The sequence below is a fragment of the Equus caballus genome, chromosome 15 (assembly GCF_041296265.1).
Source record: "Equus caballus isolate H_3958 breed thoroughbred chromosome 15, TB-T2T, whole genome shotgun sequence".
NCBI classification, from domain to species: Eukaryota; Metazoa; Chordata; class Mammalia; order Perissodactyla; family Equidae; genus Equus; species Equus caballus.
The window spans coordinates 58,337,183-58,355,112 of record NC_091698.1 but is presented as its reverse complement, the minus strand read 5'-3'; the positions used below and the strand labels follow the sequence as shown (position 1 = coordinate 58,355,112).

Here is a 17,930-nt window from a genome sequence, read left to right as displayed (position 1 = left end):
AACACAGAGCAAAAACCCATAGTAAATACACAAAAAAGACAGAGAAAGGGAATATAAGTATACCACTAAAGGAAGTCATCAAGACAGAAAGGAAGATAACAAGAGAAGAAGAAAGGAACAGAAAGGGACTACAAAGCCAGTAAACAACAGAAAGGCAGTTAAGTGCATACCTATCAATAATTACTTTAAATGTAAATAGACTAAATTCTCCAATTAAAAGACAGAGTGGCTAAATGGATTAAAAAACAAGATCCATCTATATGTTGTTTATAAGAGACTAACTTTAGATTTAAGGACATACACAAAGTGAAGGGATGGAAAAAGATACTCGAGGCAAATCGAAATCAAAAGAAAGCTGGAGTAGCTATACTTACATTGGACAAAACAGGCTTTAAAACAAAGACTGTAGGAGCCGGCCCCGTGGTGGCTGAGTGGTTAAAAGTGTGTGCACTCTGCTTCAGCAGCCCACGGTTTTGCCAGTTCAGATCCTGGGTGCAGACCTAGCACTGCTCATCAAGCCAGGCTGAGATGGTGTCCCACATAGCAGAGCTAGAAGAACCTACAACTAGGTACTGGGGAGACTTGGTGAGAAGAAGAAAAAAAAAAAAGGATTGGCAACAGATGTTAGCTCAGGGCCAATCTTTAACAAAACAAACAAAGACTGTAATAAGAAACAAAGTATAATGATAAAGGGGTTATAATCCAACAAAAGGATATAACATTTGTAAATATTTATGCACCCAACATTAATAGACAAAGGTACAAATAAACAGCAATACATTAATAGTAGGGGATTTTAATACTCCACTCACTTCAATGGATAAATTATCCAGGCAGAAAATCAATAAGGAAACATTACACCAGATGGACTGAAAAGATATATACAGAACATCCCACCCAAAAGCAACAGAATACACATTATTAAGTGCACATGGAACACTGTCCAGGATAGATCATATGTTAGGTCACAAGACAAGTCTTTAATAAATTTAAGAGGATTGAAATCATATCAAGCATCTTTCCTGACCACTGTGGTATGAAACTATAAATTAATTACACAAAGAAAACTGGAAAACTCCCAAATATGTTGAGATTAAACAACATGCTACTGAACAACCAATGGGTCAAAGAAGAAATTAGAAATCAAAAAATACTTTGAGACAACAAAAATGGAAATAGAACATACGAAAATTTATGGATGCAGCAAAAGCTGCTCTAAGGGAAGTTCATAGCAATAAATGCTACCTCAAGAAACAAGGTCAGTCTCAAATAAACAACCTAACTTTACACCTCAAGGAACTAGAAAAAGAAGAACAAATGAAGCCTAAAGTTAACAGAAGGAAGGAGATAAGGATTAGAGCAGAAATAAATGAGAGAGACTAAAAAGACAATAGAAAAGATCAATGAAACAAAGAGCTAGGTTGTTGAAAAGATAAGCAAATTGACAAGCCTTTAGTTAGACTCACCAAGAGAAAGAGAGAGGACTCAAATAAAATCTGAAATGAAAGAAGAGATGTTAGAACTGATACCACAGAAATACAAAGCGTCATAAGAGACTACTATGAACAATTATACACCAGCAAATTGGAAAACCTAGAATAAATGGATATATTCTTAGAAACATACAACCTACCAACACTGAATCATCATGAAATAGAAAATTTGAAACAGATCAGTTACTAATAAGGAGACTGAAACAGTAATCAAAAACCTCCCAAAAGACAGAAGTCCAGGACCATACAGCTTCACAGGTGAATTCTGCCAAACAACCAATCCTTCTCGACTCTTCTAATTTTATGACTCATAAAACTCATTTTATGAGGCTAGCCTTATTTCTGATACCAAAACCAGACAAGGATGCCACAAGAAAGGAAAATTACAGGCCAATATCCCTGATGAACATAGATGCAAAAATCCTCAACAAAATACTAGCAAACTGAAGTCAGCAATACTTTAAATGGATAATACACCTGGATCAAGTAGGATTTATCGCAGGGATGCAAAGATGGCTCAGCATCCACAAATCAGTCTATGATACACCACATAATGATTTGCAAAATCTTCTCCCAGTCTGTGACTTGTCTTTTAACTTTTTAAATGATGTCCTTTGAATTATAAAAGTTTTTAATTTGGGGGAATTTATCATTTTTTTCTTTAGTGGAGCATGATTTCAGTGTTCTGTCTACAAACTCTGCCTAACCCTAAGTCACAAAGATTTTCTCATGTTTTCTTCTAAAAGTTTTATATTCCAGCTCTTACATTTAGGACTACAGTTCATTTTTGGTCAATTTTTGTATAAAATGTGAAGTAGGGGTCTAAATTCATCATTGTGCGTGGATATCCAGTTGTCTCAGCATCTTTGTTGAAAAGCCTATGTGTTCCTACTGAATTGCACTGGTACATTTGTCAGAAACCAATTGCTCTTAGATGTGAGAGTTTATTTCTAGACTTTCCATTCTATTCCATTGATCTGTATGCCTGTCCTTATGCCAGTACCATACTGTCTTGATTACTTTAGCTTTGTAGTCAGTTTTGAAATTGAGAAGTGTGAGACCTCCAACTTTGTTCTTTTTCAAGATTATTTTAGCTATTTAGTATGCTTTACATTTGCAAAGCCTGCTGGGATCTTGATTGTGGTTGCGTTGAATCTATAGATCAGTTTAGGGGAAAACTGCTATTTTGCTATTTAAACAGTAATTGCACCATGCATCACAGTTCCTGATTGGAGTTGCTAACGTGAGTTCACATTTCTTAGGTCTTGACTGGGTGACAGGCTCACTCAAGAATCTGAACTCTAACACAGCTGATTCTTCCTAGAGGGAAGCATGTTGCTTCTGCCTCCCACAAATTCCTGATTTACTCTGAGCGTATTCATGACCTCTGTGAAGGCTGGATAGCCTCTTTCATACCCTCAGAGGTGGACAGCTTGATCCTGCTCTCCATACCATGTGTTCCAAGTCCCCACACCAAAGCACAAGGTTCATGTTCATCTTCATGAATCTTTGGTGTGTAACACCTCTTGACAAATTTTGTTGTATTCTTCTAAGCATTTCGGTTTAACGTTGTGAAACTGTAATTTGCATAGACTACTTATTTCTTTTTGACTAGATTAGAGTAAGCAGCTTTTGTTGCATCCACTGTCTGGACAAATAAGGATTTTAACTAGCTGTTTTCTTGAGGTCTGTGATTGGAAGATGTCAATCTGTGGAACCCGGGCAGAAGGCTGCAGGACTGCAGACCAACAGCTGAGGCCACACCACCATTTTGCTCTGGTGCCTCGGCTCCCCTGGAATCACTGTATTAATTACTAATGACTAAAAATCTTTCTAATTATGACTATCTCACCCCCATTAAGCCTAGTTTTTGTACTGCCAAGAAAATTCAGTTTTCATATTGAATCCTATTTTTAGATTAAAATATTTGAAAGATGGCTCACTTAATGGTTTAAAGAATCAATCAAATTAACCAGATTTGATTGTTTGATGCCAGTAAGTACTTTATAAACTCTCAAGATCCAGAACAAAAAGTAACTTCTCAGAAAAAAACAAAAACACAAAAACTCAATCTTGTGTAACAAGTTTTATTTAGCACTCTTAAGAGTACACAAAGTAAACACTTGGATAACTCAAACCTAACACACTTTGTATATATTTTCCCATAGGAAAACACAAGGAGAAGACAAAAATATTGTAAGTCTCAAGAATTTCTGAATGAACGAAAAAGTTCTCCACAAAAATCTAGTGGCATACAATTCCCAAATTCATTTTATGAAACCCATCCAGATTTTACCAGTGAAGATATATTCAACAAGTCAAGATCTCCAACTTGGTATACATATGCTTCTACGCCTGGTATGGAGGTCACAGACTTAGAAAGTTCTACAGGATTTTGGCTTACTCAGTTTGCTCTTAGTGAAGAGACAAAGGCAGATGTGTATTATTATGGCTTCATCATTCTTTTTCTTTTGGTATTAGTATGTCTTGCTTTATATTTTCTCTGAAGAAATCAAATAAAATCCTTTTGACAATTTTTACAGTTTCCAGTTCTTCACAGAAATGTTACATTCTTATTTCAGGGTTTCCTCCCAGACATTTTCAAGGTAATTGGCTTATAAAAAGAGAGAATATATTTTAACAAAGAAAGTTTCTGGACATTCTGAAAAATAAAATTGCTTTATACTAGATATGGTGTCATGGTAGGGTTTGGAAAATATTTTCCTCAAGTTTCACAACACCTAGGAAATCTAGACAAGTGGTTAACTGTTTTTGATCAAAGGGGCAATTTGAAAATTAAAATGTTATTAATAGGAACAATTTATCTTACAGAAACTTTTTTTTAATACATAGGATAACAGAGGTCTTAAAAAGGTTTAGATATCTATATAGTATATTATCTTATCTATCTTATAAAATACATTACTAAAAGCTAGGCATATTTTATGAAATGTGATTAATAATTTGCTTACCTTACTACAATATGGACATTCACCAAATATGATATTAAAACTCTGTCTACTAGTCAGCAGTCCTCTCAACCACTAAAAATTTTAAAAAGATGACAAAGAAAGGGAGCAATATCAGGATGATTACAAATTACAGATATTCCAAATATCATTTCCTTTCTTTTTGAATGTATTATAGAAGATTTACCTTCTTAATTTCCTTTTGCAACAGTAAGGGGAACAGTTCCTGAGCCAATACCAGATTACTGATATGCTGAATAACAAGGGGAAACTAACATGGATTTCAACGTCTATACCACTCGCATATAACCAAATTATGGGCCCCTTTAATAATCTGATGAAAATTATGCACTTTCTCTACCACTAAAACAGACATACACAAAAATAATGCACACAAGTCCATGGGATTCACAGACCCTACCTAAATCCATTATCATAAATTAAGAACTCCTTCTGTAAAAGATACCAGAGACCCTTGAAAGTTTAGGTTTTAATTCTGCTCTTAGTCACCAATAGTGGGGGAATTCTCAATCCATTAATTATAGGTTTTAATTCTGCTCTTAGTCACCAATAGTGGGGGAATTCTCAATCCATTAATTATAGGCATGAGGAAGTCCATTTTTAAAAATTAAATGAATATTCATTATTACAAAAGAAAGTACACCTTCCCTTAAGAATGTCTCTATAATTAGATCTGGTATTTTATGATTTTATATAAAGTAAATTGACATCTCCACCTAAGTTCTCCACTGTTAAAATTCAGATAGCATCAACTGCTATTTCTAATCACAAAAATCAGGAGGTGATATTAAGGAGGACTTTGAAAATTGAAAGCACCATATGACTGCAAGGTATTTTGTATACAGATACACAGTTAATCATATGTCAACTGCGCCCTAAGATGAATGCTTTAGAGAGCAAATGACTACAGATGGGAATGAAAGCAGACTTCACATATAGTAAATAAGTAGTAAATAAAACATCACTGACCCAGAGTGCTATGAGATACTCAGATCATAAAATCTGTTCTTCTCAATATCAAAAGTAGGATTATTAGATTTATTCTATATTTAAGTCTAGCCTGAAAAGTAATAGATACTCCATAGTGCTATTTCCCTTTTATTGACACCACTACTCCCACCTGAATGAGTCTACAGAGTTTGTGCTGTGGTTACCTGAGATATTTACTGAAATGTACCACCAGTTAAATTTGTTATGCTTCAATAAGCAGTCCATGAAAATATTCTGGATACATTTCCCCCCTTGGATACTTTAGGACATTTCTTCACTCATTAGTAACCACGATGAAGAAATGAAGCATCTGGAATGAACTGGTAATGGAGCTAATGGCAAAAAAGGAGATCACTGTTGACTAAACAGATTTTAGATTCTGTATATTTCAGATATGCATACTTCCTATGTTGTGTTAGCTGAAAAAAGTCTTGCTAATGTTAGTTTTATTTTACTTTTACCTCATATAAGCATATCTGATGGAAAGGCTGTCCACACTGGGAATTATCACACACTTGATCAGGAATGGCACCATCAAGTTGGTAGGCATAACAAATTCCACAATCCCTAGAAAAATCCTTCAAAAGAAAAGAAATATTTAATGAGCATACGTGTTTAAAACACAAGGTGAGATAAGAAAAAATGAATAATATGGCAGAGACAATATTAAATTTTGATAAATATGTTTTTTATAAAGGTAATTATATTGCCACACAGTATACCTCGTTTTATTGTCCTTTGCTTTACTGTGCTTCACAGATAACACCTTTTTTTAGACAATGCCACTGCACACTTAATAGACTACAGGATAGTGTAAACAATGCTTTTATATGCACTGAGAAACCAAAAAATTCGTGTGACTCAGTTTATTGCGACATCCACTTTATTGCGGTTGTCTGGAACCAAACCTGGAAGCTCTGTGAAGTATGCCTGTATTAGAGAAAATCCAGTCACATCGCTATTTAACACCTTAGAAAAGCTATTTGTAACACAGTGCTTCCTTTTTCATCCAAAAAATAATACACATAGATATACTAAAAAACAGATTCTATTTTGGGCTCATAAGATGTTTCAGCTTAAGTAATTTTCTCATATTGTATACTATAATACCACTGTAGTATGTAAAGGTAGGAATTGACAGTAGCTAGTGATTACTAAACTTCAAAATTCTGTAACTAAAGGAAAAAGAAAAAAATATCCCCACCACTTTAGTAGTCTACAACCTTAGCAGCTTTGTCAAAAATCAATTGTAAGTTTATTATTTTTGCAATGTAGTGGTGTTTATTCAATTTTGAAAAACTGTACTGCCATCCTTCACAAACACTTACAACAAGCTAATTAGAACTTTATTTCAGTCATCCATAGCAGATAGTATAAAAAATCCAAATATCTCATGTTACTTTGGACCTTTCCCCCTATTTTCAATAATAAAGATATCTGTCATTAATCACTTTACTACTAGGAAGACCATGAAAAAAGTACACTTATAACCACCAATCAAAGGTTAATAAGTTCTTTGATGCAACTATTGCTTGCAGCTCAGAAGTCTGTGATAAAATTCTTCCAGTTCCCTCCCTTTCAGCCTCATTTTTCTCTGGTGCCTAAAAGAAGAACATTTAACTTTCATTATGCAACACTGCTTGGAATATCAAAGTACTGATAAAACTTACAGATTTTTCCAGGATAGCACGAGCTGGAAAATCAATTTCTAAAACATCTCTCAAATTTTGTAAGAGACTATTTTCTGGATCCCTGAAAGCATTGGGAAAAAAAATGTTATTAAATTTGCAAAATCATAGAAAAGTAACAATTATATTGCAAAGATACCTACCACAAATGTATGTTTCTGCTCAGCTTAATTCCCAGGGGTTTTACCACTTCAGATATTTAAAGAAAAAAAAAAGTTTAATAATTTAGGGCTTGCTGCTCTCATTTTGTAAAGTCACATTTAGGCATAGAATTTGTTTCTCTTTTTTAATTGAGATATAATTGACATACAACATTGTATTAGTTTTAGGTGTACAACGTAATTATTTGGTATATGTATATACTGTGAAATGATTACCACAAGTTTAGTTAACTTCCGTCACTACACAGTTACAAATTTTTTTTCTTGTGACAAGAACTTTTACTCTCTTAGCAACTTTCAAATATAAATAATTGTTAACTATAGAATTTGTTTCTTAATTGATTAGAAAAATCTAAATCATATATATCATATTAAAAAACAAAAGTACATAGTTCAGAATGATGAGACATTTTCACTTAAAATAATTACCATTAATATATTAATATTTTAGAATCATATTTTAAAAGTGGCAGACAAGGATTTTATGATTCTGTTAAAAACATTTAAAGCTGAGATCTCACACCATGGTCAGCTCCAAGAAAGCAGCACTCAGGAAGCATAGTCGGATGCATAGGGTCTACTTCTATATTTATTGAAGCATTATTCCCTAGAATAAAATAGTAAAGTTTTTAGGACAGTTCATCAAACAAACAAACAAAAAGTACAGGATATGTGTCTGAATACTTATTTCATTGTATGCCCAAGAAAAGATTAACCAAATGTTTTATAAATAGTTTATATATATCACTATATTATATTTAACTAAAAGTACATTTTGAAATTATGATCATGACTTTGATTTGGGGATTCCAAGTTTCAAAAAACAGAGTCAATATATAAGTCAGTATAATTAATTTAGATTGAAATTCTAGTCAGAATTCTACTAAAATTTAAATAAAATTTTTCTGTGGGGTGATAAAGATTTTTAATATAAAAAGAATCACATATCACAAGTTTTAGAAATGATGATGTAAATTACTTTTTATGACTTTCTTGAAAAGAAATAGAACTTTGGTAAAGCGTAAAAGACGAGAAATACAGTACATGGTAAAAATAAACATGTTTAAGATTTGAGTTTCATAAAAACATTTCTGAATTCTTTTGCTCCATGTGCAGCTTTCCTCTGTAAGTTAACAAAGTGTTCAATTCATATTAAATTGGAAACTGTTAATTTACTAAGAAAAACAACAACTAACCTAGTTTGCAGAATCCAAGAAAAAGCTGTTTCTACTTGGCACTAGACTCTTTTATAAATTTTAACCGTAGAAGAGTATAGTACAAATTTCAGAAATGTTACTGCTATAGTTTGAAGGTACATAGTATAATTGTTAAGGTCAATTTGGATTTCATGTTCATGGTAAAAATATCTTGATAAATTCTATACACTATAGAATTAACCTTTGGCTAAGGTTGGCAACAACATAAATACAATTATTACAGATCTGCCAAAAAGAGGTAATCAAGTAATATAAAAAATGACTACAAGTCATTCAATGAGAAAAACAAAAATACAAGAAGTTAACTTATAATCTCATTTGTTAAAGCATTCTTTACCATGAACACAAATTCCATGTTAGCCTTTAGCAATGTCATCTACTAATGGCTCCAGAAAGTACTTTCACTTAACAACAATGGCTATATTAACTAATCTTTCACTCAATTTGGTGAAAACTTGGTCCTAAAAAGGCAAATCAATGCCTGAAGGCACAAAAAAGGAGCTAAAAGGTAAATATAAAGAGAGTGAATAAAAATCAGATTATGCTGAACATGAGAAATAAAATAAAAGATATATTTAACCATAACCTGATAAAAATAAAAATCTTAGTGGGGCCATGAAGATAATAAATTACTACACTTCTTTGAAGAAAATGTTTTCATCTTACTATCTACTTGTTCACGAACATATCAAAATTGGTTAATTATTTCAAATTAAATACTGTTAGACTTCTTCAAAGTGGGTAAGTAACAATACTGGTTGCAGAGCTGCTGCACAGTTAGACTTTTCTCTTCTCCTAAGAACCTGTCACTTCTTTTCTCCCAAATAATCTAGTATGCCTGCGCAGAAAATACACAAATTGCTCACTAATCTGGATAGGATTCACATCAGAATTTCAAAATATCCTTCAGAATATATGCCTTTTAACAACTTATCTAGTTGGGCTAGGAAAAAAGGGAGGAAAGATAGAAATAGGTATCTTATAACCATCTAATCCAGTGTTTCGTGGGAACTCAAATATAGTTTAAAACATCTAAAATCTTGAGGTTGAATTCTAAAACTGACTTCAAGTATTGCTTGCTCATAATGAAAACACATAAAACAATCATTTTACAGTAAAAGAATATAGTAATATTGCAAGGATGATATTTATGGTTATACCACATCTTATTCATTAATTTCACATATTTATAGTAAATAAAATACTTAAAATACATCCAATTATTACTTTGTACTTTCTGTTTACTCTTCAGTGGATGCATGGCTCACTTTGGGTTCTTAGATACCCCTCTATACTTTCGTCAGAAAAAGTTCCCAGATTTGGTCATACTAATCTTGTCTAGTTTCACAGATGAAGACTTCATTATTTCTCACATAGCTTTTTTTATCCCAAGTAATGTAAGTTTTGAAAAACCTGCTCCACTATTTCTGTGCTAATTAAAAGTTAATTAAACACTATCTCTGAAGGTGACTTCCATTGGATCATCACCTTTTATAATGAAACACCTTAGTACCTGCCCTTTTCACCTGAAAGTTACATTTAAATACATAGTAAGAAAAGAAATCACAGTTCATCCCAAAAAGTTCTAGTAGTTGACTTTATATAAAAAGTCTCATCTAAGAGTCTGATGTCATCTTTAGATTCATTTTCCTACATAATAGAAAATACAATCAAACACCTAAAACAAAAACCCTCAATAATCCTCTTTTTCCCTACCTAATACAATTCTTCGTGCTGTTGCACTCCGTGTAGGTTTTTCTGGCTCAAGTACCCACGTCTTTTCATCAATTTCATCCATAACATCCCAGAATGTCTTCAGTGATTCTAATGCTGCCAAAAATTGACTATGAATGCTTATTAAGGAGCTCTGTGAAAAGACAGATGAAAGCTGAATTAACAGTTGCATGACACATACAGTCGTAAGACACTCTATCAATAGCAGATAATCTTTCCCGTAAAATACAACTCAATTTAGAAATTTTAAGCTCTTTCATTTCTGTTAAAACTAGATTCTAGGAAACAAGAGTCAACTCTCCCAGCTTCACATCTCTTCACCTCCATTTGCATTAGCAGAATTCCTTTTTGATTGTCACTGGACTGTGCACCTTATCAAGAAAGAAAGGTTTTTTAAAAACCATATTTTTATTATGCATTTTGTACTATACATATGGAATAGTAATTACTAATATAAGAAGATACGTATGTAAAACTTTATGTATATAATATATATTGGCCATAGTGTCTATACAATTTTAGTATGAAAATATTTTCAATTTTTGCTGCAGTTATCCAGTTAAATGCAGTGCTGTTTGTAATTTGATTAAATTACTTTTAAACATTATTAGTAAGTAACTGTGCAGACTTAATTAGGCAGAGTATGAAAAGGTTTTACACATTTTTTAAGAATTCAAACAGAAATTACAAACAAGATTTCTTTTGATATTAACACTTTAAGCCAAGCTCTGAATTAAGTATTTCAGACATTAATCCTTTATGCAAAGTAACTTAAATACATTTTTATTAAATGATAAGAACTAAAATTATCACTAATTTTTAAAAATCAATTTATATTTACTTTCAAAGTCAAGAGTTTCTCATAAAATAATGTGATATATTCAAAAGATACAACTATTTACTAAATATTTTTATATAAAAAGCAATCAAAACTAAAAGTTTTAAAAAATTAGTTTTACTTGTTTCAAATAAGAAAAACATGTAAGAAGTCACTGAAAATACTACGAATGTATTCACCCAAAATAATTCATACAAGCCAACAATGCAAGAATATGATACCTCCTGAATAAGACGAAAAGAAAGTACCTGCTCCCTTAAACATGTATTCTGTACTTATGTACTTAAGGAAAAACCATTTCATCACTTCAGTCAGGGTTTACACTTGTATGAATTCATGGCTCAGTTTCACAAAGCTAGTTTCAACTTTTCCAACCTTCTATACACAGAAACATGTATAAGAGTAGAAACTAGAGCTTAACATCTGAAAATAACCTTTTAGGATATTAAAGGTACAATATCTATTCTCTTCTGGTATACCATGCTTACCCACTAGTTTAGATGCCAGAATCCAGAAATCAGAAAACTAAACTCCTGAGTTTTTTTGGGTTTTTTTTTTTGTTTGTTTTGTTTTTTTACTATGGGCTACACTTTATTTCCCCTTTCACTAAATGCACCACCATTCTTTAGATACCTAGATAAGAAACCAGTTGTGATCTCTGTGGATTTTGTTTTAAACATAATCAATTCATTAAGTTAACATAAGACCTGATTCTATTTTCAATGTATTTCTTGATAACTCTATTTACCCTAGCAGTATTATATACTATTAAAATAATCCCCTAATTCTTGTTTCCACATCCAGACTTGCCATCCTTGACTTCAATTACCTTACTGCAGAGTACCCTATCTAAAATGTAAACCTGAACATATCAGTTTCCCGCTTAAAACTATTCAAAACAACCTTCTAACTGGATTTTTTCCCCTCTAGTCATATTTCTCTAAAACTCACTATTTCCATTGCAATTAAGTTGAGTTTTGTATTCTGCAAGCCTGATACTATAATTTCCTGGTTTACAATAAAACAGTTTTAAGTGCAGTTCTCAAAGTGATATTTTTTCTTTGTAATACCACCACTTAATGATAGCAACATAAGTTGTAAAAGCTGTTCAATATAGATCTAAAGTCAACTGAGATAAACTACATGACATAAAAAAATAATCACTGATGACCTTCATCATTCTATTTATTAAGGCTAACATTATATATAAGTAGCTTGCAAATTGTTTTATGTTATTGTTAGTGATTAAAACCACAGTTCATTATCATGACTTGCAATTAACATTGTTTAATATGTATACACTGGTATGTCTACATAGAGTAAACTGAAATACTTTCCATGGGCATATTTGCTACTCCAAGCTTCAGTAACCATCTTCTCTATGATCATCCTATATTTGTTTAGGCCAGATGGAGAATTTCAAAACTACTCAGCCATCTTCATATAGGTGATCTCTATATGGCTATCTAACAGGCATATCAAATTCAGATCGCTCCAGGCTGAGCTCATCACTTCCAAGAGAAATCTTCCCCTCCTACTGGTTCTACTGTTTTTTTTTCTGGGGGAAAGGGTATACAAGAAGCCCTGTTAGCCAAGCCAGGAATCTAAGTTTAGTCTAACCTACACTACGAAACAACCCTCTAACTGAGCTTTCTTCCTTTAGTCATAGCCCCTCTAAAACTCATCATTTACATTGTAATTACATTGACTTTGTATCTGCCCATCTGATACTATAATTTCTTTGCTTACAATAAAACAGTCACTGATCATGAGATGCACACATAATAATCCAATTGCTGGACAGTATGTTGGGGTTTTTTTTAATAGCTTTATTGAGGGATAACTGATATACAAAGAACTGCACATATTTCATGTGTACAAATTGATGAGTTTGGGCATATATATACATCCACGATATCATCACCACGGTGAAGGTAATAAACATATCCAACTCTTCCCAAAGTTTCTTTGTGTCTCTATGGGGTTTTTTTGGTGAGAAGATTTAACATGAGATATACCCTCTCAACAGATTTTGAGGTGCACAATCTTGTATTGTTAACTGTAAGCACTATGTTCGTACAACAGACCTCTGGAAGCTATTCATCTAGCATAACTTAAAACTTTATACCCATTGAACAACTCCTAGTTTCCCCCAGTCTCTAGCCCCTGGCAACCACTATTCTATTCTCTGCATCTGTGAGTTTGACTATGTTAGATACCTCACATAAGTGGAATCACGCAGTATTTGTCCTTCTATGACTGCTTTATTTCGCTTAGAATAATGTCCTCCAGGTTCATCCACGATGTTACAAATGGCAGGATTTTCTTCTTCTTTGAGGCTGTATGTACACACCATAGGTACGTTTTATCCATTCATCTGTTGATGGACACACGGATTTTTTTCACATCTTGGCTACTGTGAATAATACTACAAAGAACACAGGAGTGCAGGTAATCTCTTCAAGATTCTGATTTCAATTCTTTTGGATATGTACCCAAGAGTGGGACTACTGGATCATATGGTAGTTACACTTTAAATTTTTTTGAGGAATCCTCATACTGTTTTCTATATTTGCTGAAGCATTCTACATTCCTATCAATAGTGTACAAGGGTTCTAATTTCTCCACATCCTCACCAAGACTTGCTATTTCATGTCTTTTCGATAACAGCCATCCCAACAGATGTAAGATGGCATCTCATTTAGTTCTGATTTGCATTTCCCTGATAATGATGTTGAGCATCTTTTTATATACTTGTCCATTTCTTAATCAGGTTATTTGATTTTTTTACTATTGAATTGAAGGAGTTCCTTATGTATTTTGGATATTAATTCAATACCACAGAGATGATTGGCATGTTTTCTCCCATTCCATAGGCTGCCTTTTCATTCTGTCAACTGTTTCTTTTTTTGTTCAAAAGTTTTTTAGTTTGACGTAGTCCCACTTGTCTATATTTGCTTTCTTGCTATGCTTTTAGTGTCATATATGTCAAGAAGCTTTCACCCATGTTTTCTTCTAGGAGTTTTATAGTTTAAAGACTTAAACATAAGACTGGAGTCCATTTTGAGTTGATTTTTGTGTACTATGTAGGGTAGAGGTCGAATTTCAATTTTTTGCATGGTAAGTACTTAGCATATGGTATATGTTTAAAAATTAATAGCCATGATTATAAGACATATAGTCCTTGACCTAGAGAAGTTCACAGCCCATTAAAGGAAACAGAAAATCTAAAAATATCTGTACCATATTAGACAAAGGATTGATACCCTTAATATAAAAGGGTTATTGAAAAATCAATTAAAAAATAAATATGAATAAAAAAATGGGGGATAAAGAGATAACTCCCCAAAGAAAAAAATACACATGATCAAATAAAAAATACTCAGTCTCATAAGTTGAGATATTATATCTCTAATTGCAAAACTTCAGGGTAAGACAGAAAGATAAGCCAAAGCCTCAGAGTTAGGAGATGGTGATAAAAATGAGGTATATTAGCTGGCGGTTTGCTTTCACCAGAGTAGCTTTTCCTTCAAAAGTGAGGTAGCTCAGTCCCATGGTTTGCCTTCTCTTTACAGCATCCCCATTGTTAGTTTCTGCTTTATTACAGAACCTCACTAAAGAGGTGAGCATTGTGTAGGTCCTATGAGACCATGATCCTTTCCTTAACCCATTCCAGAATAATCAAGAGTGGTTTTGTTCTGATTTGGCTCCGATGACTTTGCTCCAATGCTTTACTGATCCTAGTTTGTGTGGTTTTAAAAAAACAACCCTTTTTATGACAATTTTTATTTTCTTCTTTGTACTTTTCCATATTTCCTAAAATAACATGTATTATTTGTATAATTATAAAAAAGCATATGCAGAAATAGAAATAAATGACCTGTTAGCTATCCTTTCATTTCATGATGTACACAGTACAGTGAAAAATATACTAAACTTAATTCAACAAAACTAACATTTCAACCACATGTCAGAACTACACTGAGATCCTGATCTAGAGATAAAAGCGCCCAGTTTGCCAGGAGGTCACAGCTCTAATCTTGATGGTAACAAAGTATTTGATCTTAACCAAGACACACTCAACCTCTGAAGCCTTAACATTGTATCCATAAATGTGGATGTGCAGTAGATAACTTCTAAAGTGACTTCCAGCTCTAAAACTCAAGAATTCTAAATATAACTGTTTGAAAATCCATAAAGTAGATAATCCTGTCTATTTAAAAGTACCTATATTTCAAGGTGACAATTACTATAATGTATTCCCATTTATTTCCAATTCTCGTTTATAAACAGATATTATCAAATTATATATAAATATATATCCATTAAATATAATTTATATGATTCGACATACAATAATCATTCTCTTTAATCAAAAGAACTTCCATATCAGAATCAAAATAACTGCACTACATTTTATACCCTCCTGTATTAAAAGGAGAAGTAACTATGATTATTTTCTAAAACATGGGGAAAAATTTCAGTCTTCCAAAACGTTTGAGTTTTTGGAATAGGTCTGGAACCACAAATTCCTAGCAGGAATAACATAGTAATAATATAGCTTAAATGCGGTGAAGATCCAAAAATTAAACCCAGAACACTGCAACTGGTTAACTGGTTGATTTACTAATTGAAGGAAAATGCCATCCTTTACTGCACATACACACAATACCATGAATAACAGAAATAAAACAGAGGAACAAAAATACAAGACTGAAAAACATCTAGAGAAAAAAAAAAACAAGATAAACACACAAGAGACTTAGTTAGTGTCCAGCAATAAACTGTCTTACAGAGAAGAAAAGTATCCCAGAAACCAAGATAATGACGTAGAAGCCTCTCACCTAAGCCTTGCTGTGGTGAGAGAGGACAGGATGCTAAACAGCCTTCTGTCCTTAAAAAGTAAGGAAAAAAAAGAAAGAAATCCTGAGAAAGTTAGAAAATATAGAACAAGGTGAGAAGAGTACATTCTACATTCTACTCTATCTACTCCAAAGATTTGCTGCAAGAGCCCATATTGAAGGCATACCAACTACAACAGATTATCTGTCTGTCTGTCTGTCTATCTGTCTGTCTAGTTTTATGTCGGGTAGGGCTATAACAGGAAAAAAAGGCAGAGAATAAACACCAGAAATTGGAAAAGTACCTCTACAACATCACATGCACAGGGAGCATAAGGGCTAAGTTTAACAGGGAAGATATTCCCTGATATGGAGTCCAATCTTCCTGTGTGAAAAGCAAAGGTCAGAAGAATAAAAAGAATGTATTAATCTCGAGGAAAAAAAATAGACATCTCTACATGATTTGAAAAGAGCAGGCATAAAGCTATTAAGAGATCAATCTAATATTAGGTTCACCTAAGGCACTTAATGAAATTCTCTGCACTGAAATCAGAATACCTGGACTGTTTTGTATAAGGGCTTCTCAGCGAAAAGATCTGTATGTGGGAGCCCTCCACTGACTCACTAAAAATTTCTGAACAAACATAAATGAAAAGATTTCAGAACAGTCTGTTCAGTATGACAAATCTGGCATTTAAACCTTGAGATCACGAATCATTAGAAAGTTGTCTGGTCAAAGATCACAGTGTCATGACCTTACAAAAAACCTAAAAGGCTTGTTCTATTTCCTGACTAGTTTTATAATGTTGAAGCACAGTCTATTTTGGCAATGCTTGCCAATTTTTACGCTGGGAGTTGTGCGTGAATCAAGTACCCCAATAAACAGGCAGGGGAAGGTCAGGTTGGTTATTCTTGTCCATTTTTAACAAATAAAATAAGCCATCAGAAAACTAGGTTATATCATTATTCTAAAAAGCTTAAAAGGTGTCACATTTTCTTATGAAGCAGAGCCAGTAAGTAGGGAGGCAGATGAAGATGGTCTTATTAGCTCCATGGCTGAGGATGTACCTTTAGTGAAAAAAATCAGTGATCTGGTTTCCACAGTGTCATTATACACTGATGAATTGTTTGTATGCTTAAGTATAAACTCTCTTCAAAACATCTTAGTACAGATCACTGAAATATCGAGAAGCATTTTTTTTTACATTCTACAAATAAACTAGGCACAAGTACAAGCTAAGGAAATTAGTGCCTATGGTCCATTGTTATATAGAAGCTGCATAAAATTTTTTGAATGGTGGTGATGAGTCAAAGGAAGCTGATAACAACTGGGTAGATTACCATTTTCTAGGGGCCAGAAAATCATCTGAGAGAAGACTAGTGCAGTCTTTGATTTATAAATTGATTATAAAGAAGGTCTGTCAAGATATATTGCTTAGAAGGCCATATGTAGTTGCATAGGTTTTGTTCAATCTTGACAAACAAATCCAACAGACAAAAAGCAAACATGAGGACTATTTTTTAAGAAGGTAAATTTCTGGGCCAAAAGTATGACTCTTGTCCTACACCATCTTTATCTGCCGCTATGACAACAAATGACATATGCAATGATAATTTGAGCTCTGGATCTCCCTGGAAAGCAAAGCCTGAGACAAGTCTGGTGTACAGACAGGTTACTAGAAGTCATCTTAGGAACTGGGTGTGGGGACAAGGAAGAGTGAAATGGGAGAGAAGACAAAATGAGAGTGTGCTTTCAAGCCAGTCACTGTGGTCAATGGTGGCGCTGTGAGAAGCTGTAGGGAAAGCTCCTCAGAATTGCCACCCAAAAAACTGAATCCAGGAGCATTTATTCACTGGCTTCCATTCCTGACTGGTCCAGTAGTCCTAAAGCGGATTATTAATTCTCTCACATTCCAGATTAGCATACATACATATGCCTAGCGGCTCTCATAAGCATCCTTGGTCCTAGCACTAGAAA

At 33.3% G+C, this 17,930-nt stretch overlaps 2 protein-coding genes across 6 annotated transcripts in view; one reads left to right on the top strand and one right to left on the bottom strand.

Moving 5' to 3' along the window:
- The window catches only part of VRK2 (VRK serine/threonine kinase 2), a 95,150-nt gene extending 91,121 nt beyond the window's left edge, over positions 1–4,029 (top strand). For both annotated transcript variants that reach the window (XM_023619064.2, XM_023619066.2), the window contains one exon: positions 3,662–4,029. In XM_023619064.2, the coding sequence (XP_023474832.1) occupies positions 3,662–4,000 (339 nt within the window). In that variant the 3' untranslated portion in view covers positions 4,001–4,029. The remainder of the gene's footprint in view (positions 1–3,661) is intronic.
- The window catches only part of FANCL (FA complementation group L), a 78,691-nt gene continuing 64,325 nt past the window's right edge, over positions 3,565–17,930 (bottom strand). For all 4 annotated transcript variants that reach the window (XM_023619067.2, XM_070236335.1, XM_070236334.1 and 1 more), the window contains 7 exons: positions 10,256–10,406; positions 7,846–7,929; positions 7,305–7,350; positions 7,144–7,225; positions 5,935–6,051; positions 4,466–4,537; positions 3,565–4,107 (listed from right to left, as the gene is read on the bottom strand). In XM_023619067.2, the coding sequence (XP_023474835.1) occupies positions 4,072–4,107; positions 4,466–4,537; positions 5,935–6,051; positions 7,144–7,225; positions 7,305–7,350; positions 7,846–7,929; positions 10,256–10,406 (588 nt within the window). In that variant the 3' untranslated portion in view covers positions 3,565–4,071. The remainder of the gene's footprint in view (positions 4,108–4,465; positions 4,538–5,934; positions 6,052–7,143; positions 7,226–7,304; positions 7,351–7,845; positions 7,930–10,255; positions 10,407–17,930) is intronic.